This window comes from Muscardinus avellanarius, assembly GCF_963383645.1.
Source record: "Muscardinus avellanarius genome assembly, chromosome: 16".
NCBI classification, from domain to species: Eukaryota; Metazoa; Chordata; class Mammalia; order Rodentia; family Gliridae; genus Muscardinus; species Muscardinus avellanarius.
The window spans coordinates 57,893,416-57,916,350 of NC_137802.1; the positions used below are offsets into that span (position 1 = coordinate 57,893,416).

General features: G+C 36.4%; 1 protein-coding gene across 3 annotated transcripts in view; it reads left to right on the plus strand.

Moving 5' to 3' along the window:
* The window catches only part of TANC2 (tetratricopeptide repeat, ankyrin repeat and coiled-coil containing 2), a gene marked incomplete at both ends in the record, with an annotated part of 361,064 nt that overhangs the window by 199,861 nt on the left and 138,268 nt on the right, over positions 1–22,935 (plus strand). For all 3 annotated transcript variants that reach the window (XM_080712438.1, XM_080712439.1, XM_080712440.1), the window contains one exon: positions 17,533–17,658. In XM_080712438.1, the coding sequence (XP_080568564.1) occupies positions 17,533–17,658 (126 nt within the window). The remainder of the gene's footprint in view (positions 1–17,532; positions 17,659–22,935) is intronic.

A 22,935-nucleotide genomic window follows, 5' to 3' on the forward strand; every position in this document is an offset into this window, starting at 1 on the left:
AAGTCTCTTAGAAAAAGTGCCAAGCAAATTGAGTATTTCTAGAAAGGAAAGCTATAGCTACTCACCTTACATCTCAGTTTGCCCAAGCTACCATGATATTTTTTTTCAGTACTAGGGATAGAACCCAGGGGCATCCTACCTCAGAGCTATACTCTTAGCCCTATTTTTTTTATTTTTTATTTTGAACAGAGTCTAAGTTGCAGAAGGCCTCACTAAGTAGCTGAGGCTGGCCAAAAACCTGTGTTCCTCCTGTCTCAGCCTTCCAAGTACTGAGATTACAAGTGTGTGTGCCACCACACCTGGCTAACTACTAATTTTCTAAGAAAATTCTGGACCTATTTTTGAGAAATACATAATAAAGCACTTAGTAGGAAGCAAAAATATGAGTTTTTATCTCATCGAGTTGAACTATGTAATAAGCTTCAATGAGCAATATAAATTCAGGGCTGTGCATCTCAATCATACTTAATAGTATTAGCATTCTGTACTATCCAACTTCTTTCTTCTTGCCCCTTATATTTTATATGTATGTCTTAGAACCACTTTTCAGTGTATTAAGGTTCTCATTTGGCTAGAACCTATCCAGCCCTTCCTCAGGCTTCTCCTAGCATAACTAACACCAGTCATTTATAAGCCATGAGGTAATTAACAAATCATCCATCTAATGCTCGGCTTCCTTTCCACACTGAATTCAAATACTCCCTCTTTCACGAAGCTTTCCACAATCGTTACCCCACTACTCTCCCAGTCACAATTAACTTCATATTCTAGACTCTCCTAGTCTTTATATATATTTCCTTTTATATTGGTAACAGCCTATTTTGCCTTATATATCACTCTTGAGTATATGTATTGGTGTAACAACTAGAATATAAACTTTTTAGGAGCTGAGGATTAGGAACTGAAACTATTTCAGTAAATACTTGATAATTGTTGGTTGAGTGAATAAATTGGTTGATTCATGCATGCATGAAGTAATCTGTGAAATCAGCTTTAAACAAAAGTCACAACAAATTGGTAAATCTAATTGTAATTCTTTTTTTCATTCTGGCATGGATATATTCATCTCATAGGAGAGTTTACCCCAAAAAATTAGCCAGGCATGATGGCACAGGTCTGTAATTCCAATACATGGTAGGCTGAGACAGGAAGATCGTAGATTCAAGACCCTGTTTCAAAATAAAAAGGCTGTAGTTGTAACTTAGAGGTAGAATGCCTCTGGATTCAATCCCCAGTACCACAAAAACAAAAAAGCATCTTTATTTAGAGAAAGCAGTATATACATGAGATGGTAATATAGACCAGCCATAAGACAATTTTAGACTTACTATTAATATCTCAATATCTCATTTTCTCCCAAATCACAGTCTATGGTTCCCTTTAATATAAGGAGTGTACAAACTGCATTTATTATTTGCTAACAGCCAGCAATATATTTTTCAGTGATTAACCAGAAAACTTATTTAACTTGAAATGTGATTGTGTTGAAAGGAATAAAAAAAAAACTCCACAAAACATTTCTGCTTTAAAAAGCGTACTAGCCAGGCATGGTGGTGCATGCTTGTAATTCCAGCATTCTGGAGGCTGAGACCGGAGGATCGCGGTTCGTGGACAGCCTCAGCTACTTAGGCCCTCCGCAATTTAGTGAGACCCTGTTTCAAAATAAAGAATAAAAAATAGGGCAAGGGGTGTAGCTCGGAGGTCAAATGCCTCTGGGTTTCATCCCCAGACCTGCAAAATAATAACAACAACAACAACAACAACACTAAAAAAAAGAACAACAGTACAGTACCCCCATGGGCCAAATTTGAGCCACCCCCTCCCCCCATTTCAGCCTGAGGAACGGCTGACTGACTAGGTTTTAGCCAAACATGCTTATGGCTGCTTTGGCTCTCCCAGAAAAAAACAAACAAAAACAAAACAAAACAAAACAAAAACATGGAATGGTTATAACAGAGAACATCTGACCCACAAAGCCTAAATTATTTACTGCCCTGGTCTTTACAGGAAAAGGGCAATCCCAGCCTTCATTCTAACATCTTATCTTGAAACACAACTTACTTGACCCAGATTACCCCTCAGTTATACATCTCAGATGTATATAGACAGTGTTAGCTGCATGTGGGAAGAGAAACTATTTTCAATTTTTAAATCATAAAAGTCTTAGCCGGGCGTGGTGGCACACGCTTGTAATCCCCGTGCTTGGGAAGCTGAGACAGGAGGATCGCGCAGGTTCGAAGCCAGCCTTGCTGGCTTCAGAGACCCTGTTTCCAAATAAAAATATGAAAAATAGGTCTGGGAGGGTAGCCCTGAGGTAGAAGGGCTTCCAGGAACCCCAGTACCACACACACACACACACACACACACACACACACACACACGACACTGAAGATGGAAAGACCTTCTGTGTTCATGGGTAGGTAGAATGAACACTGTTAAAGTGGCTATATTACCAAAAGTGATCTGCAGATTCAGTCAATCCAAATAAGAAATACCAATGCTATTTTTCACAAAACTAGAAAAAAATAGTCCTGAAGTTCATATGGAAAAATAAAAGACCCAGAATAGCTAAGGCAATTCTAAGCAAAAATAATGCTGGGAATATTACAGTAACTACTGCACACAGTAGTATAATTTTAAATTACTACTCTAAACACCAATCTATGAGCTCTTTAAGGAGCCTTTCTGTATCTATAACATCCCGCCCCTGGCTCCCGAAAGGCTTATGCCCAGCTCAGAATGTAAGGTGCATTTAGTCCTCTACAAGAGTTCCCAATGGCCTAACAGTTTCAGCACCCGCACCGCTGAAAAGTCGCAAGTCCAGAGTCCCCTCTGAAACTGAAAGCGACCTCTTGTGAACCCCTGTAAAAGACATTGAAGACCAAAATAAAAAGCAAGTTACATACATCCAAAGTACAATGGCAGAGCCGCACTAAGTAGCTAACGCTGACTTCGAACCTGTGTGATCCTCCTGTCTCAACATATCACAACTTTTACAATAGAAAAAATATATTTAGCTCTCCCTCTGTCTTTCAGAAGGATTTTTTCTTGTCCTTTAGAATTAATAGTTATAGGAAACATAACAAGATCTTTATCTGAAAAAGCTATTTAGCATTGCTTTAAAACAACTCAACTAAGAAAATGCAGAGTTTACATGAAGTATTCCATTTTATTGAGAGCATAAACCTAGACTCAATATCTGAACTGCCCAGAAATGGTTATTATTGCATCAGAAAGGTTATTATTGCCACCTTAATCCAGTGGTAGCCTAGCTGAAATCCTAAAGCATCGGTCTCTGTGGGTTTTTTAAATCTCTTTAAAAAAAAACAAGTATGTTGTACCATATTTTACATATCGTAAAATTCACCAAAGTGTACAGTTCAGTAATAGTGAATATATCAAGTTGAGTAACCCGCACCATAAATCATTAGAACATTGTCCTCATGCCATTAAAATCTCTCGTGTCTATTTAATGTTAATCCTATTCCTACCTTCAGCCCCAGGCAACCACTTACTGGCTTTCTGACTCAATAGATTTATGTATTCTGGACATTTTATTGAAATGGAGTCATGTAATATGTGGTTTCTGTTTGGCTTCTTTCACTTAGTTCTTTTGAAGTTCATCTGTGACAAAGAATCGTATCTACAGTTTGTTGTTCTTTATTATAAGTGGTATTCCAGCAAATGGCTATGCCACATTTTATCTGTCTACTTACCAGTTGATAGACATTTAGGTTATTTCTAATTTAATTGTATTATTGTGAATGATGGTACTGTAAATATTTCTATGCAAGTCTGGATGGACATATTTTTATTTCTCTTAAATACCTCAGAGTGGAGTTGCTGTATCATATGGTAAATTTATATTTAACTTTTTAAAGAAACCTCCAAACTTTCCCAAAGGGCTGCACCATTTACATTCCTGTCAGCAATATACAAGGGTTTCTTTTTGTCCACATCCTGTTCACCGTTTATTATTATTATTTTATCTTTATTTATTACAGTTATTCTGAGTGTAAAATGCTATTTGGTTGTTATTTAGTTAGCAATTTCTTAATGTTTAATAATATTGAGCTTATTTTCTTTATATATGAGCTATTTATGCATCTTCCTTAATGAATTTTAAAAATTTTTTTATTTGTGGATTGTAGTCATACATCTTTAATGGGGTACGAGATGGTAGAAGCATCCATGTACACATCACTCGTTTAGCCCTTCCCCACTTCTGTTCCCCCTACCCCCTCATGTTTGGCTTAGTGATTGACTTTGATATGTTTGTGAATATACATCATATAAGTTAGGGAATTTCCCTCTTCCCCCCTCCTATCATCCTCAGTTAGGTCCCCTCATTTGCTCATCTATAGTTTCTCCTTCTTTGTCTAGAGTTCCTCCCTAACTTCTGCATATTATGGAGAGCATCTGATGTCTTATTTTTTGTGATTGACTAATCTCACTTAGCATAATGTTCTCCAGTTTCATCCATTTCTCTGTAAATGACATAATTTTGTCCTTAGTGAATTTTCTTTAAACTTTTTGCCCATTTTTATTAAGTTATCTTCTTACTGAGTTTTAAGAATATATTTTATAATCTGGATACAAAACTTCATCAGACATGTGTTTGCAAATATTTTTCCCAGTCTGTTGCTTGTCTTTTCATTTCTTTTCTAGAGTATTTTGAAGCACAAAAATGCTGATTCTTTCTTCTTTCTTTCTTTCTTTCTTTCTTTCTTTCTTTCTTTCTTTCTTTCTTTCTTTCTTTCTTTCTTTCTTATACTGGGATTGAACCCAGGGCCATTCCACCTCTGAGCTACACTCCTTTCCCCCTACCCAGCTTTATCTTTTATTCTTTCTTTTTGAAACAGGGTCTCACTAAGTTGTATAGGGCCTCAGAAAGTAGCTGAGATGGGCCATGAACCTGTGATCCTGCTGTCTCAGCCTCCCAAGTACTGGGATTATAAGCATGCACCACCACACCTGACTTCAAAACATTGAAATTTTCTTTTTATTTATTTTTTTATTTTATTTTTATTATTTATTTATTTATTTGGCGGTACTGGGGATGGAACTCAGGGGCATTCTACCTCAAAGCTACACCCCTAGCCCTATTTTTTAGTCTTTTTAAAATTCATTTTATGTTATTTATTTATTTGTTTATTTATTTATTTTTTGGTGGTACTGGAGATGGAACCCTTCTACCTCCAGGTTATACTCCCAGACCTATTTTATATTTTTATTTGGAAACAGGGTCTCTTAAGTCAGTGAGGCTAGCTTTGAATCTGCGTGATCCTCCTATCTCCACATCCCAAGTCAGGGATTAAAAGCGTGCTCCACCATGCCCGGCTAGTCTTTTTATTTTTGAAACATGGACTCACTGAGTTGCAATGGGCCTTGCTAAATAGCTAAGGTTGTCCACAAACCACGATCCTCCAGACTTAGCCTCCTGAATGCTGGGATTACAAGCATGCACCACCATGCCTGGCTTCTTTAGCTTCTTAAACAGAGCTGATCATGTTTCTTTAAAGGAGAGGTAAGAGGTAAATGTACCATCAGAAACCTGATAGATCCATCTGATAAATTGGGTTTTATACTGTTGGAATAGTACACATTGATCTTATTGAACAAAATACTTTGTCAGTGAATGATTTCTTGTCGGTGATGAACATGATACAGATTTACTATTGCTTGTAGGACAAGTCATAGGTCATAGAATAGTTTGTATTGGGTTGTTTTTTGTAATGAAAACCATGGTTTTAAGTATTCTCACAAAGAAGTAAGAAAGTAAGCTATCACCAAAATGAGTCGTTTATTTTTAAAATTTAATAGATTATAGGTTGAAAATGTTTCCAGAATGTAGAGAAATAAAATTATTTTCACAGAGAATTACCCTGCTAAGTGGATAATGTATGTAAGTATTTGATAAAAGCACAACTTCTGGTGGCTTACATGATTAGGTATCTAAATTATTCCTTAAATTTTTTTAGGCCAGCATGGTGGTGTACACTTGTAATCTCAGTACTTGAGAGGCTTAGATAGGAGGATTTTGAAGGCTTGAAGCCAGCCTCAGCTACTTAGTGAGGCTCTCAGCAATTTAGTGAGATCTTTTTTCCAAATAAAATGTAAAATAGGTATGGGAGTTTAGTCGGGAGGCAGAAAGCCCCTGGGTTCCATCTCTCGTAACACACACACACACACACACACACACACACACACACACACACAAAATTAGCTCAAGGAAGTCCTGTTTTCTCATTTTAGCTTTAGATATTCATATTTTTATTTTCTTTTTTCACTTTTATTCTTGTGGTACTAGGGATTGAACCAAAGGGTATTCTACCTCTGAGATATACCCTTAGCCCTTTTAGTTTTTATTTTGAAACAGGGTCTCACTCAGTTCCTGAGGTTGGCCTCATACCTGTGATTCTCGTCTCCCTCCTAAATACGGGCATTACAGGTGTGCCCCACCACGGCTAGCTGCCTTTATTATTCATAGAAGTAGTTCCCCAAACTCAAATTTCCTTGATTAACAGAAATAACTGAGAATTTCAAGAATGAGCCTCAGGGGGCATGGTGAAGGGTGGTGGATACTGAATGCTAGTAATAAAAGACCTTGTTCAAATCCAGCATTTAAATTTCTCTTCTTTTGCAAACTTAATCTCAATATGAATATTATGATTATTTTAGAGATTGAATCATGTGGAACAATTGCATAAGAAATACCATTTATATCGCTTTAAAAAACCTGGGGAAATAATTGTTTTGATTGTTAAACAGTCTTGTCATGTTATAGACTCAAGCCCACATACACACCCACACCCAAACATACTGGAAAGAAAATCGTTTCCCTGCTCTCGAGAACATCTTTATAGGATCCTATCTTCTGGCATGAACAGGAGATTATCGAGGAATAACTAAAAATCTTTTAGGTTGTTGCTGGATTGATCTCTAAGTACTAAAACTATTATTCCTTAAGATCAAGATCCTTGATTTAAGAAAATTAAAAAAAAAAAAAGAGGAAAGGACTTATGACTTGCTTTCTTCTTCATCCCCTACCGTCCCAACTACCCCCATCCTCTGGCATTTGTAACAGTTTTACTTTCAGGGACAGTGGAATCAGCACTTATGCCAAGATTTAGAGAGGATGGAGGGGAGGGGGCACTGGGAACAGAACCCAGGGACATTCCACCTCCAAGCTACACCTCCAGTCCTGTTTTTGTTTTATTGTTTTATTTTGAAACAGGATCTCACTGAGTTACAATGGGCCCCACTAAGGAGCTGAGGCTGTCTGCGAATTGTGATCCTCCTTTCTCAGCCTCCCAAATGCTGAGATTACAAGCGTGTGCCACCATGCTGAGAGGGCTTTTTTTTTTTTCTGAGTGTTTTACTTACTTAGATATAGAAGAAATATTTATTCCAAGATAACTGTATATTTTATTAACTGCTTTAAAATAGAGGTATGATTAAGTATAAAACATTGGTCAAATAGATTCAACTATATATTGTTAGAAACAGAAATGCTCCAACAACTGAGGTTTTTAAATGCACCAAACAAAACCTCCATGTTTCATATGGGAGGATAGTACTATTTGCTGAAAAAATAAAATCTTTTAAATCAAAAGATGAAATGATGGAGGATGAGTAGTGACACTGACTCTATCATTAAGGCATGGGTTTTTCCTAGAGAAGCTCACTTTTCTGAATATAAGTTGAGATGTTCATATACTTTTAAATTAAAATTGTAAAATATAAAAAATTAAACAATAGGTTTTGTAGTTTTCTAAATTTAAGTTACTGTTGGATTTTTTAAGTTTGTGAGTTGGAAAACAGTTGAAGATCTTTGTAGATTGTAGTTGAATGGCAAAAATTATAAGAGTAAGCTGTCTTTCGTCATTATTGAGGTCTTAAAATGAGACTGACAATGGAGCGATGTAGGAAGCAGGAAGTGTTTGCTTGCGACAGCTGCTGTCAGTGCTTGAGTGAGAATGAAGATTCTATCAGGGAAACATAAAAATAACAAAAGTCAGTTAAAATATAAACTCTTACTATTAATGCATAATGCTTGGAACTGTACATTTTCCTAAGAAAAGGATCATAAAAAACAAGTTAATGCAGAATGGGAATATAGAGGAATTTAAATGCATCCAATCAGAAACTGTAATGCAGATTTTACAAAAAATAAAAAGTAGGCTTTTCAGCAGTCAGAATGTTGGCATTGTATATCAAGGGTGTAAGAACAGCAGAGTGGCTCCTGGCAAATGTTTTCTACTAGATTTTTTTTTCTGCTCACTCATGTTGTATTTAAATTTCTTAACTTTAAAAAAGTTTGTTAGCCGGGCATGGTGGCGCACAATTGTAATCCCCGCGCTTGGAAGGCAGAGACAGGAGGATCACACAGGTTCGAAGCCAGCCTTGCTAGCCTAAGAGACCCTGTTTCCAAAAATAAAAATATAAAGTAGGTCTGGGAGTGTAGCCCAGAGGTAGAAGGGTTTCAACCTCAGTACCACCCAAAAAAAAGAAAAAAAAGGAAAGCTTTTTAGTTAAATGTTAAGTCCTCAGCTATTCTAATCTGATAAATTCTCAAAAAAAAAGATTTTTTCCTCCCTCTTCCTCTTCTAAAAGCAAAGCCTTTTAGTGATAAATTTTCTATGGATTTCCTTTTAAAGCTTTTTTCCTTTTATATAAAAATTTTGTCAGATTGTTTTTCTGTTCCTTCAGTTCATTTAAACTCACCTAATTATCTCTTATAATTGCATCTGTGTTCACTGAATATTTAGTATTATTTTAACCTAATGGAACTATCTTAAAAAAACTGTAGTACAATTTCACAGTAAGAATGGCAGTATATATGTGTGCCTGAATGTGTGTGTGTGTGTGTGTGTGTGTGTGTCCCCGTCCCCTTCAGAGAGCTGTCATTTTTCTAGAGGCATAGGATGATGATGTTCAAGGAATTGTCTCTATAACCATCTTCTTCAAAATTACTCTACAAGACAAAAGTTAATTTGTTATTTGTTGATTGTTTAAATTTAGCTGAAACACAAAGTTTATGTATAATAAACACAATAGTCATTAGACAAGTATTTTTTTAAGATATACTGTATGCCAGGCACTGTTTAGAGCACTTAAGTATAATTAATTAACAACAACAAAAGATTCCCACCATTGTGCAACATCCATTCTAGTTGGAAAAAATAAACATTAAAATTACATAAGTAATTTAAATTGTATAATAGATGTTCCATGCTATGGAACAAGGTACAACAGAATCAGCTGTACCTGAAGGAAGGATGAAGATAGGCTCAGACAGATTACTAGATCTAAGAAAGACTAGTCTGGAATTCATTTCTACATTGAGCATTATGTATAGGAAACTTACTTATCTGAAGGGTAAGGTAATCTAAGATGAATCAGATGTTACCTCTTGCCCTCATAAACCTATTGCAATCAGTAAGGTAAGACAGACTTGTAAATAAAGCTGAATAACAGTTCTAACTAGCAATGTATGTATGTGGTTGCTGTAAGGGAAAACAATTGATTGACTAGGAGCAAGGAAGCAGAGAAAGTGTAGCTTATCCAAAGTTTGACAAAGAATAAAAATTGACACAATATAACAAAGACCTTTTCCAAGAAAATAACTTGCAAATGAAGAAAGCTTAAGTGACTATGAGGAAGAATTTGATGTAATTCTTTTTTTAAATTTTTTATTAGTGCATTGTATTTATACATCAAAATGGGATTAAAAAAAAAAAAACTTGTGTAGACATAGATGCACACATCACCCAGCCAGCCCCCACCCAGTCCCCCCGACTCCCTCCCCGTTCCTCCCTCCCATGCTTGGCTTAGTGGTTGACTTCCATATGAATAAGTATATCATGTGCTTTAAAGAGTTTCCCTCTCGCCCCCTCCCATCTCCAGTTAGGTTGCCTTATTTGCTCCTCTGTAGGATCTCCTTCACCTGAAGTTTCTCCTATGACCCCCTTTACCCTAGTTTTTACATATTAGGGAAAGCATACAATGCCTTACTTTTTGCGACTAAGAATTTGATGTAATTCTATTTGACTATTTGTGCCTTTCTTTCCAGTATTTTTCAAATCTTATCCAAAACCATCTTGGGTTTCTTCAGTATTTTATTTGTTAGTTTCCTAGTAATTTCATAGTTTCAGGTCCTACATTTAAGTCTTTAATACATTTTGAGTTTATTTTTGTTTATGATAAAAAGATAAAGGTCTCATTTCATTCTTATGCATATGGATATTGGATTTTTCAAGCACCATTTATTGAGGAGACTATCTTTTTTTCAATGTGGGTTCTTAGTCTTTGTTAAAGATCAATCATCTGTGGATATGTGGGTTTCCTTCTGGGCTATTGGTCTGGGGATGTGTGGGTTTACTTCTGGGCTCTCTATTCTATTTCATTGACCTAGATATCTATTCCTATTTCAGTACCATATTGTATTTATTACTATAGCTTTGCAGTATATTTTGAAATCAGGTAGCATAACCTTCCTGCTTTGTTCCTTTTGCACAAGATTATTTTAGCTAGATCTTGGTTTTTTCTAGTTCTGTGAAAAATATAATTGGTATTTTGGTAGAGGTTGCACTGAATCGATAGATCACTTTGGGTAAATTGGACATTTTAACAGTATTGATTCTCCAGTCTATGAACATGGGATGTATTTCCATTTCGGTGCATGTGTCCCCTCTTCAAATTGTGTGTGTGTGTGTGTGTGTGTGTGTGTGTGTGTGTGTGTGTGTGTGTGTGTTTACTGGGACTTGAACTCAGGGGCATTCTATCTCTGAGCTATACCCTCCAGCCCTATTTTATTTTTTATTTTGAAATAGGATCTCAAGCCAGGTATAGTAACACATGCTTGTAATCCCAGCATTCGAGAGGCTGAGACAGGAGGATTGTGCTTTGAGAACAGCCTCAGCTACTTAGTGAGGCCCTTTGCAACTCAGTAAGACTCTGTTTCAGAAATTAAGAATAAAAAAATAGGGCTGGAGGTGTAGTTCAGAGATAGAATGCCTTGGGTTCCATCTCTAGTACAAAAGAGAACAAAAGAAGAGAAAAGAAAAGAAGAAAGAGGAGGAAGGGAGGGAGGGGAAGGAAGGAAAGAAGGAAGGAGAGAGAGAAATGAAATAAATAGAATCTCACTAAGTTGCAGAGGGCCTCTGCATAAGGTGTTGAATGGCCACAAACCTGTGATCCCCCGTCTCAGCCTCCCAAGTACTAGGATTACAGGAATGTGCCACCACACCCAGCTTCAATTTTGTTCATTAATGTTTTATAGTTTTTATTATAGTTCTTTTACCTCTTTAGTTAAATTTGTTTCTAGAGATTATTCATTCATTCATTCATTCATTCATTTATTTTTGTGGCAGTTGTAAATAGAATTGCTTTTTTCATTTCTTTTTAAAATAATTCACTATTTGTATATAAAAAAACTACTAATTTTTGTATGTTGGTTACATATCCTGCAAGTTTACTGGATTTGCTTATTGAGTCTAACAGTGTTTAAGTAGAATTTTTAGGGTTTCTACATATACGATCGTGTCCTCTACAAACAAACAATTTAACTTCTTCCTTTCAAATTTGGATTCCCTTTATTTCTTTCCTTTGCCAGATTTCTCTAGCTAGGACTTCCAGTACCTCACTGAGTGAAAGTGGTAGAAGTGGGCATCCTTATCTAGTTCCAGTTCCAGCAGTTAAGGTTTTATTTAAATTTTGTTTTAAAGTGAATAGAAGATTCTCATTAGCCTTCTTTTCAAATTGCTCTTCAGTATATCAGCTTAAGAAGTACCTAATAAGTATGTTTATTTTCTTTTATAAAAATGACATATTTTGGGCTTTGGGGGTATGGGAAGAGGTGGTATTGTTTTTGTTTTGGTGCTGGGGATTGAATCCAGACTAAGCATGTGCTTTACCACTAAGCTATACCTCCAGCCTGTTCCATTTTGTTTGTTTGTTACTGTAGAAAATATTTCACATAAGAGAGCTCCAGTTTATTAGTATATGATATGCAGCGTACTTCTGCTTTATACTCTCAAGGCCTTGATTATTGTTCTTTAAAAGAGAAAGAAAGAAAAAAAGTTTGAAGAAAAGTGACAAAGACATGTAAGGGTTAAAAAAATAAGCCTTTGTAAACAGAATTAAATCTGTTTAGCTTTGAAAAGGGAGGAAGGATGCACTCACTAGACTAAATGTCATGGTGCCTGGCTCCAAGGCCTGCCTGCCGCCCGTGACTCACTTTAGACAAATCACTGCTCAGTCACATAGCAAAATGAGGGTATTTGAATACGTTAGGTGTCAGCAAATTTTTAGTAAAAGGTGAGCTAGTATTTTAGGCTTTGAGGGCCACACAATATCTTTTGCAATTACTTAACTCTGATTAATGATTACTTAAATAAATGGACATGGCTCTGTTCAAGTAAAACTTTATTTACAAAAACTGACAATAGGCCAGATTTGGTCTGTAGGTGACTGTTTCCCATCCTTTGCACTAGAGGATTTTTAAGATTCTTGTCACATCTTTATTCTGTGACATTGCTTTATTATCAGCTTCACATGTGTGAAAGGGATTACTGTTCACTTATTTTCTGTGCTGTATCAGTTAGGAATAAGTTTGGAGACAGAAACCACATGTTTTTTTTAACAGAAATTTTGATAGTGTGAAGAATTTATTAACTGGGTTTTACATAATTAAAAAGATAAGACGATATTTGCCTGGCATGGTGGCGCATACTTGTAATCCCTGCGCTTGGGAGGCGGATACAGGAGGATCACGTAGGTTTGAAGCCAGCCACTCTGCCTTAAGAGACCCTGTTTCCAAATTTTAAAAAGTATAAAATAGGTCTGGGAGTGTAGCCTGGAGGAAGAAGGATTTCCAGGAACCCCAATACCGCCAAAAAAAAAAAAAAGATAAGAGGACATTTAAATTAAATTCCCATAAAATGTGCCATTTATTATATTTCACAGAAATAAAATAAATACACATCAAGTTTCTGTAAATCAAATCTAATACAGTCACATGCCACATAATGACATTTCAGTCAGTAATGGGCTGTGTATGCCACAGTATAATCCCCTGAGATTATATTGCCTACTAACATGGTTGCCATTTTAGTTTGTTTAAGAATATTCTCTGTTGTTCAAATAACAAAATAGCCTAATAATGCCTATTTTAGAATATGTCCCTCTTGTTAATAACAGCAACATGTGACTATATTTATTTTGGTTTGGAGGTTGATTTCGTCTTTGTGGTACTAGGGATCTAACTCAAGGCCTCATACGTGCTAGAAAAGCACTGTGCCACTGAGCTTCACCCCAATCCCTATAACTCAAGCTAGTGTCATATTCCAGGTTATAGAACAGAAAAGAATTTTCATCTATCTTTACAGAAACAGTACAAAAGAAAATCAGTCTGTTGTTTTTTGTTTTGGTTTGTTTGGGTTTGGTTTCGGTGGTACTAGGGGTGGAACCCAGGAGCTTTCTACCTCTGGGCTATACTCCCAGACCTATTTTATATTTTATTTGGAAACAGGGTCTCACTAAGTTGCTGAGAGCCTCAAGCACAGGGATTATAAGCGTGCACCACCACGCTTGAAATCAGTCTGTTCTTGAAACCAGGACAAAGCCACCTCCCAAACAGCCCTTAATGAGCATTTTATATACCTACCTTATGCATGACATAGTATAATTATTGAGAATAAAATATATAAAAGATGTGGTCTCTGCCCATCTGGGACTCAGACTATTACAGACTAAGCCCATACTCAACTGCAGGAAAGACCAACAGTTGAATCATTTTGCTAATAGTACAATAATGCTATGTAATAAACTAGTCAAAAAATATGGCAACTTAAGGCAATCATTTATTTTTTACTCATGCATCTTGGGTTGGTTAAAGTTTGATTGATCTCTTCTGAGTTTGATTAGGCTTCATTCCAAGCTAAAGATTGGCTTCAGATCTGCCTTAATTTCTGTCTCCAGTTCTTGGACCAGTGGGCTAGCTGGACATATTCTCATAGTGATAAAAAAGCAAAAAAGACAAGCCTAATAATACAAGCACATTTAAAGCTCTTCCTTGTATCATATCTACAAATACTCTACTGGTCAAAACAAGTCAAAGGCCAAGTCCAAAGTCAAAGTCAAGGCAGTATATCCCACCTCTAATGTCATAATTGCAAAGTGAAATGCAGGTCTGGTGGGGAGAATCACAGGCACAGAAAACAAAGGCCATGACTGTCGGCGGGGTAAAGAACTGGTACCAGCATTTCAGTGGGCACGTCTTAGCGGATGCAGAGAGAGTCACTAGCTTCCCACCACTTTTTTTTTTTTTTTTTTTTTTGTGGTTGTGGTGATGTTAAGGATTAAACTAATGGCATTTTGCCTCTGAGCTACATCCCCAGCACCATATGATTTTTTATTTTGAAACCTGATCTCACTAAGTTGCAGAGGGCCTGGTCAAGTTGCTGAGGCTAGCTGCAAATTTCCCTCCTTCTTTCCCAGCCTCCCAAGTACTAGGATTATAGGTGTATACCATATGCCCAGCTCCCACCACCTTCTTTATCAAATCTTTATGACCAGGTAAAAAGCCTGAGTCCAAATGTTAAAGGACAGAAAGCAGATGTGTGTGTGTGCTTGGCATAGTGGTGCACACTTGTAATCCTAGCATTCAGGAGGCTGAGACCGGAGGATGGTGGTTCGCGGACAGCCTCAGCTACTTAGCGAGGCCCTTTGCAACTCAGCGAGACCCTGTTTCAAAAAATAAAAAGCTTAAAAAAATAGGGCTGGGGTGTAGCTTGGAGGTACAGTGCCCCTGTGTTCCATCCCCAATCCTGCAAAAAAATAAAAAATAGAAAGAAAGGAAGAAGGAAGGAAGGAAGATGTGTGTGTAGAAAAGAGTTAACACAGCATACCTGAAACATCTTATTGGCTGAATAAAGACAAAGCTAAAAATCACCTACAAGGATTTTCATAAGGAAATGGGAATCTTCCAGACATCTCTACAGGGAAGGAACCCATGAATTTCTCTTAAAAGAATAGAATTTCTTCATTATTATAGCTTCTGATTTCCTTGTTCTTCCATAAGATAAAAAACAGCATTCAAGAAAAGCATGTTACATACTACCTGGCACACTAGAAGTATTTAAAAATAAATGTTAATTCCCCTATGTCTTTTTACTTATTAATAACATTTTTAGAAGTTATTCATTCTTTCTAGCCATGGTGACACATATCTGTAATCCCAGTACCTGGGAGACTGAGACAGGAGGATCGCAGGTTCAAGGGCAGCCTCAACAACTTAGCAAGATTCTTGGCAACTTAGACAGAGACTCTGTTTTAAAATTAAAAAAAAAAAAAAATTAAAGACCTGGCAGTAGTATAGCTCAGAGGTACAATGACCTTGAGTTTAATCCCCAGCACCACATATAAAAACAAAGAAAGAAAAAAAGAAAGATGTTTTAGGAGATTGTGTATTTCTGCCATTGGACATGTTCAACATAAACTATCCAACCACCTTGAAAGAGAACAGAGTTGAGCATTAGACAGGTATTGAATGGAACAACCTTTAAGCTCCATTCTGCTTCTGTGATCCTAACAGGAACATTCTTTTGAATGTTGTCTAATATATATATATATATATATATATATATATATATATATATATATATATGTACTTGGGATGAAACCCAGGGGCCTTCTACCTCTGGGCTACACTCCCAGACTTAATTTTATTATTTTGGAAACAGAGTCTCTTAAGCCAGCTGAGGCTGGCTTCGAACGTGCGCGATCCTCCTGTCTCAGCCTCCCAAGCACGGGGATTACAAGCGTGTACTACCACGCCCGCTTGTGTGCTATATTCTTAATAAAATGTTTGTTCACTCATCTTTCTTCTTTTCTACAGACTGATCCAAAATCCTGGTAAAGATACTGTGTTGATACAGTGCTGGCATTTTTACTAACAAATTTGTTATATTTATTGAGTGAATAAATGAGTGAACAAATTAATGAATGAGTATCTTTACTCAAGGCCATCACTGTAAACATATTTGTGAGGTTTGGGATGTAACTTACTTGCATCATGCTTGCTTCCTTATACTCAGAAAATTCTTTTTATTTCCTCTTCTTGCTGCTTAATGTTTATAAAAGAGCTCATTTCTAATTAGCTATAAGGTAAGGTAGTATATGTCATTGGTGGCAGAAGTGGATTATAAAGTCTTCAAGATAAGCCATGGTGTCATCTTCTATAAAGCTCAACATGTGCAGTTTCTCGCATACACAAGTATTCCCTAAGAATTTGGTGACAAAATGTTAAAGGCCCAACAACCATAGAAAGATCATCTTATGTCCCCCCATCACCTAATTAAGACAGTCATTAGCGTTAAGTTGGTAACTAAGATTTTCAAACATAAAACACAAATGCTGTGTAGTATTTCTTATCATTTGAAATGAATTTTGTATTTCACTGTTAATTTCTAGTACAAACCAATTGACTGTTTCTTTCCAAAACAAATTTCCTTTGTGATGCTTTCATGGTAGCTTTTATGATTAAGTATTCAGAAGCAAAACGACATTTTAAGCTTGTTGGGCTGACATTTTATTTTTTTAACTTTAATTCTCACATAATTTTTACCTTTATCTGCACTTTCTAAAGTGACATATGCACACACACTTTCATGCACACACGCACACACACTTTCATTTTGCGCTGTAGTCTCACCTAAGTGTAGTTCAATGTGATAGCAACGTACATGCTCACCGCACGTGATGAGCTTCCCCTGGCCCCCTCCCCACGTGCTCCCCTTGCCCATAATGATACTGAGGTTGGCATTGGTGTTCTCACCTATGCACCTGACAGTGGAAGTGCCTTCTTTGTTAACTCTGCCTCCCACCACCATCACCCTTCCCTAGACCATCTCCTTTGCTCCACCAGCTTTCTCTTCAGGTATCTGAAGTCCTTCCTGTATCCCTGTTACTCCTTAGCTTCCATATACAAGAGAAAATATATGACCCTTCACTTTCTATGACTGGCTATCTCACTTAACATAATATTCTCCAGGTCCATCCATTTTCCTGTAAATTACATGATTTTGTTCTTCTTGATTGCTAAGTAGAATTCCATTGTGTGTTTATCCCATAATTTTATAATTTATTAATCTGTTGGTAGGTACATAGGTTGATTCCATAATTTGATTATTTTGGATTGTGCTGCTATAAACATGTGATTTTTATGTTTCTTTAGTTTGCTTGTTTGTCTATTTGAAAAATAAATTTTATATTCCTCTGTTTAAAGTTATAGAACCTCTTAGCAAGTATATATTTGTGATATCCTATCTTGAAGTAGCAAGTCAAATTAAACACTACATTTTTAAAAACCACTTGAGTTTTTTAAAAAACATAAAATAAATGTATTATATTTTACACATATGTATTTTGTGCTGGAGTAAGCCCTGATTCTAAAGTTTGGGAGATACAGACTTTAGAAAGATGTTTTCTAAACTTACATATTTTAACTAAGCTTTTCTGTCTTGTCAGCCACCAGCTCTGCCCACTTGGAGGATCTTGCTTACCTGGATGAGCAGAGACACACACCTTTGAGAACTTCTCTTCGAATGCCAAGACAGAGCATGGGTGGTGCACGAACACAGCAGGATCTAAGAGGTTAGAACTGCAGAAGGGCATTAGCTCCAGAACAAATGAAAATAGGCAAAACTCAAAAAGTTGTGTTTATTTTGGTATCTGTGCCTCTTGTTTACTCAAAATGAACCAAACTCTATCTGATAGCTTTAACAAATAGTCTGCTTTCCTCTAATATCTAATAAACCATAGCTCTACTACAGTAAGTGCATTTTTAAAAATATAGTACTAAGGTTTGAACTCAAGGGCATTCTTACCTCTGAGCAACACTCCTAGACCTTTTTACTTTCTATTTTGAAATAGGGTCTCACCAGGTTGCTGAGAGTCACACCAAGTTGTGGAGGCTGGCCTTGAACCTGCGATCCTCCTGTCTCAGCCTCTCAAGTACTGGGATTACAGGTATGTGCCACTACACTGAGCTGGCTGCAGCAATAAATACTAAATTTTATCTGATTGATTATTTTCATCTTGCCTTTTATCTCCTCCCTTGTCCTGTGTCCTACACTAAACAATATAGAGCAGTATGCATACCTTCCATAGGAAGGAATTTATACATGCCCGCTATTCATTCTGGGAGCCATTGTGCTGAAATTTTTCAATGATGATTAAGCAAATAGCAGAATATAATTGACTGTATCGTTACAGTTTCCAAACTACCCTCAAAACAATTGATGGCCTCAGTCATAGTTTTAGCTCCTAATCCTTTTGTTCCTCCTACTTGCCTTTCTTCGTTATGCCAAATACCAATTGCTTAATATGTGCAGCTGTGTATTTCCAGTCTAGAAAGTGGAATAATGTTAAGCCATACTTTAATTATCTCCAAAGCCTGAATAAACTTAATCAAAAACCCAAATAATTTGTGCCAGCACCACAATGCACAGCCAAAATAAGGAAAATTGGCCGAAACCCTGATCTATACAGACCTTTAAATGTGTTTGGAACTCTGCTACATTGGCATCTCCTTGCCTTTCACTACTGAAAAACACACTGGCATTGTTGGTTTTATTTCCTGCTTTGCTAGTCATTGTATTAGAGGTATTATACTACATTGGAAAAAATTAACAAATTTCATCTGTGTTATTTTGGAGGGAATCTTTCATGTTAAGTTGTACTGATACTTGATATCAGGTTTTGACAGATGCATTCTGGTGAGCTTGATGGTTACACACAACTGTGTCTGGAATACAGCAAAGATTTTTGCTGTTGTGTTGAACTTTCACCATAATATTTAATTAAACAACAAAAATGCATCCAGTCATTTCTCCAAAGGCACTTCTTTAGGAAGCCCTCTGTCTGAAAAATGCATTTATAACAATACTAATTTCATAGCCTTTGAAAGAAAGCATCTTAATGTTTTTTCTTTTGTGTTTGTTTTGATTTGTTTTGTTTGCTATTGGGAATTGAACCTCCCCAGACCTTCATATTTTTTGCTTTGAAACAGAGTGGTTTTAGGTTGCTAAGGATCTTGCTACCTTGCTGAGGCTGTTTCCAAACCTGAGGCCTTTTCAGCTTCCCAAATATTGGAAGTACAGAAATGTGCCACCATGCCTGGCTCACTATATTTTTAAGTTAACACTTAAGCTGAAGTTTGTCCACTGATTAAAGTGCTATCTTATTAGTGTTTCAGTTCCTTGAAGTTGTCTTTCTTTTCTGTGAGAGAAAGAGCTCTTCTCTCAGCAGTCTAAACAGTTAGAATCTAGGTGGATTCATTGATCCATAATAGACAGGTATTTTTTTTAGTAGTACTTCGGCTTTCTAAAATTAGCATACTCTAGCTGTGGTGCATGTTTCTAATCCCAGTACTTGGGAGGCTGAGACAGGGGGATCACAAGTTTAGTGCCAGCCTCAGCAAATTAGCGAGACCTGTTTCAAAATAAAACATAAAATGGGGTTGGAGGAATAGCTCAAAGATACAACATTCATGAGTTCAATCCCCAGTAACACAAAATTAATTAAATCATTAATTAATTACTTTAGCCTGCTCTAATTCAGAACTTAGATGCCCTGGAGAGTAAGCTCCTCTCAAAAAGAAATATGTTGCTGGGTGTGGTGGTACATGCTTGTAATTACAGTACTTGGAGGCTGAGACAAGAGGATTGCAGGTTCATGGCCAGCCTCAGCAACTTGGGAGGTCCTCTGCAACTTAGTGCAACTCTGATTCAAAATAAAGAATAAAATAGGGCTGGAGGTATAGCTCAAAGGTAGAATGCTCCTGAGTTCAATCCCCAGTACCACAAAAAAAGTAATATGTTATTTTGATTACTGTTTACAAATATGTCTTATGATATGACTTAAGTATACATTAAGGAGAAAATAAAACAAATTTGGGCAGAGAAACTTTCCTTAGGTTTCTATAGACCTGCTTGGCAAGCCTTTGTAAATTGTGATTACTCTATCCAAAACATTGCACTTTATTTTAGGAAAATATTCAGATTATGTTTCTGACATAATTATAAAAGGCATGTTATATCATGCTTCCTAATTTCATTTAAAAGAACATATAAATTAAAGTCATATTTTAGTTTTTTATCTTTTTATTCTGATTATGGTTGAAGTAAAATTACCTTATCCCCCCAAAGTAATAAAATGATTGAAAATCTTTTAGTATGCATTAAAATATGTATTTCCACATTAGAATAGAGGTATATATTTCTACATTTTAATGTATTACCAAAAAAGTCTATTAAATAGTTTCTTAATCACAGTTCTAGCATTAAATGATTCTAGATCTTTAGAGACAGTAGTGAATGGTCATGTGGATTGTAGTGTATCTGGTGGATACAAAGTTTATTGACAAAATGACTACAAATATCAAGACCGTCTGAAACACTGTGGCTGCATATGTATCTAAAGAGCATTCAGATGCGAGCATTTATTGGGTGCTTCATATAGATATTCTGTATAGAGCAGTGTTTCTCAAATGTTTTGGCCCCAGAACCTTTTTATACTCTTAAAAAATTGAAGACCCTAAAAAGCTTTTATTTATATGAGTAAAATCGTCATTTACTATGTCAAAAATTAAAACTAACATATCAAATACTCATCTTAAATTGTTAAATGTAATAACAGATTTCTTAAAATAATAAGCAGAGATTGTTGAAATATTCATTTTTTTATAAACAACAGCAGACTCATTCATTACATGTTAACAACATGTAAGCTTTGGAAAATCCCACTGAATACTTGTAGGAGAATGACAGTGGTTAAAGGAAAGTAACCTCTGAATATTATAAAATATAGTTTTGACCTTGAGGATCCCCAGCAAATATCATAAGAACCCCCAGGTGTTCCCAGACCGCACTTTGAAAACCACTAGTTTTACTAGGCATGTTGATACACACCTGTAATCCCAGCACTTGGGAGGCTGAGACAAGAAATCCAAGTTTTAGGACTACCCTCCACAACCTAACAAGGCCATTTTTCCAAATAAAAATAAAAAGAGCTGGGCATATAACTCAGAGGTATAACACCCTTAGGTTCAATCCCCAGTATCACACCAAAAAAAAAAAAAAAATTGAAGATAAGTTTTATGCCTCTCAAAGACAGTACAGTCTGTTTATAGAAATTCAAAAAAATATATTTTAAGAGGTTGTTAGAAATTATTTATGAACATAGCTTAAGAATACATATAGGCACAGTTTAATATGAGATACTGTTTCAAAAATAAAAAGACTAAAAAATTGAGTTGAGGGTGTGGCTCGAGATACAATACCCCTGGGTTCCATCCCCAGTACCACACACAAAAATATATAATAATAATAATAATAACAACAACAACAACAACAACAACATCTGATTGTTTAATCATAATGGTAGTTGTCTTTTGACTACTGAAGCAGGAATTGTTGGGGTAATATCTGAGCTAGAATTTGGATCTTCAAGTAGAATATTAACATTTGCTTCATTAGTAAAAAAAAAAAAAAAAGGGTTTGGTGTGTTGGTGTGTTTTCTAAACTTTTCAAGACAGCTGTTTTGAACAACTGTTCTACTAAAATTGATGTTTGTAGAATCTAGCCCAACAATGGGGAAAAGGTCACATAAGTGCATTCCAGGATCCCTCTGCTGGAAGTTAGCAGATCCCTGGCTGCTGGCCACCCAGGAGCTTGAGTTCCAGTGCTAGAGCAGTTACAGAATGCTGTGGGCTAATGGAGAGCATGCAGCTGGCTGACCTCCCCTCCATGCATTTTCTTAGTCCCAAAGCCTAATATCTTTAGGAGATATTAAATTTAAGCCAGGCACGGTGGCGCACGCTTGTAATCCCTGCTCTTGGGAGGCTGAGACAGGAGGATCGCACAGGTTCAAAGCCAGCCTTAGCCACTTAGTGAGGCTCTCAGAAACTTAGTGAGACCCTGTTTCCAAATAAAATATAAAAATAGGTCTAGGAATATAGCCCGGAGGTAGGAAGCCTCTGGGTTCCACCCCCAGTACAACCCCCCCAAATTTTTAATTATTGTAACTATATTAATGTTTTTATTCCAAGGTTTTAAAATTACTTGAGGATTCTTAAGCCATCATGGTGCCAAATGCTTGTAATCCCAGCATTTTTGGAGGCTGAGACAGGAGAATCATGGTTCACAGCCTGCCTCAGCTACTTAGGTCCCTTGCAACTCAGTGAGACCTTGCTTCAAAATAAAGAACAAAATATAGGGCTGGGGATGTAGCTCAGAGGTAGAATGACCCTGGGTTCCATCCCCAGTACCACACACACACACACACACACACACACACAAAATAATAATTATTTGAGCCAGGCGTGGTAGCACACGCTTGTAATCCCTGCACTTGGGAGGTGGAGACAGGAGGATCACACAGGTTCAAAGCCAGCCGTGCTGGCTCAAGAGACCCTGTTTCCAAATAAATAAGTATAAAAATAGGTCTGGGAGTGTAGCCCAGAGGTAGAAGGGTTTCCAGGAACCCTAGTACCACCAAAAAAAAAAAAAAAATTATTTGAGGATTCTTTGATTCAATCAACATTATGTTAATATGATGTTATGGTAGGAGTTATCTACCTGAAACCTCTTACTCTTTTTTACCATCTTAATGAAGTTTCTTATTTCTATAGAAAAGACAAAGCTGTCCGCTACCTATCAAAAGGAACAAAGATATGATAGGTTTTTATGAATAAACATAATCTTGTAACAGAATATAAAAAGGAAACCACTGGGAGTTAAAATATACAAAGCAAACACTGTTATAGTGGCTTCAAATAATAACTACTTGTGGTAAATTACAATAAACTATAAATGATATGACCCCCACCCTGACTGGTATTAAATTATAATCATACTCTTCTGCTTGAAG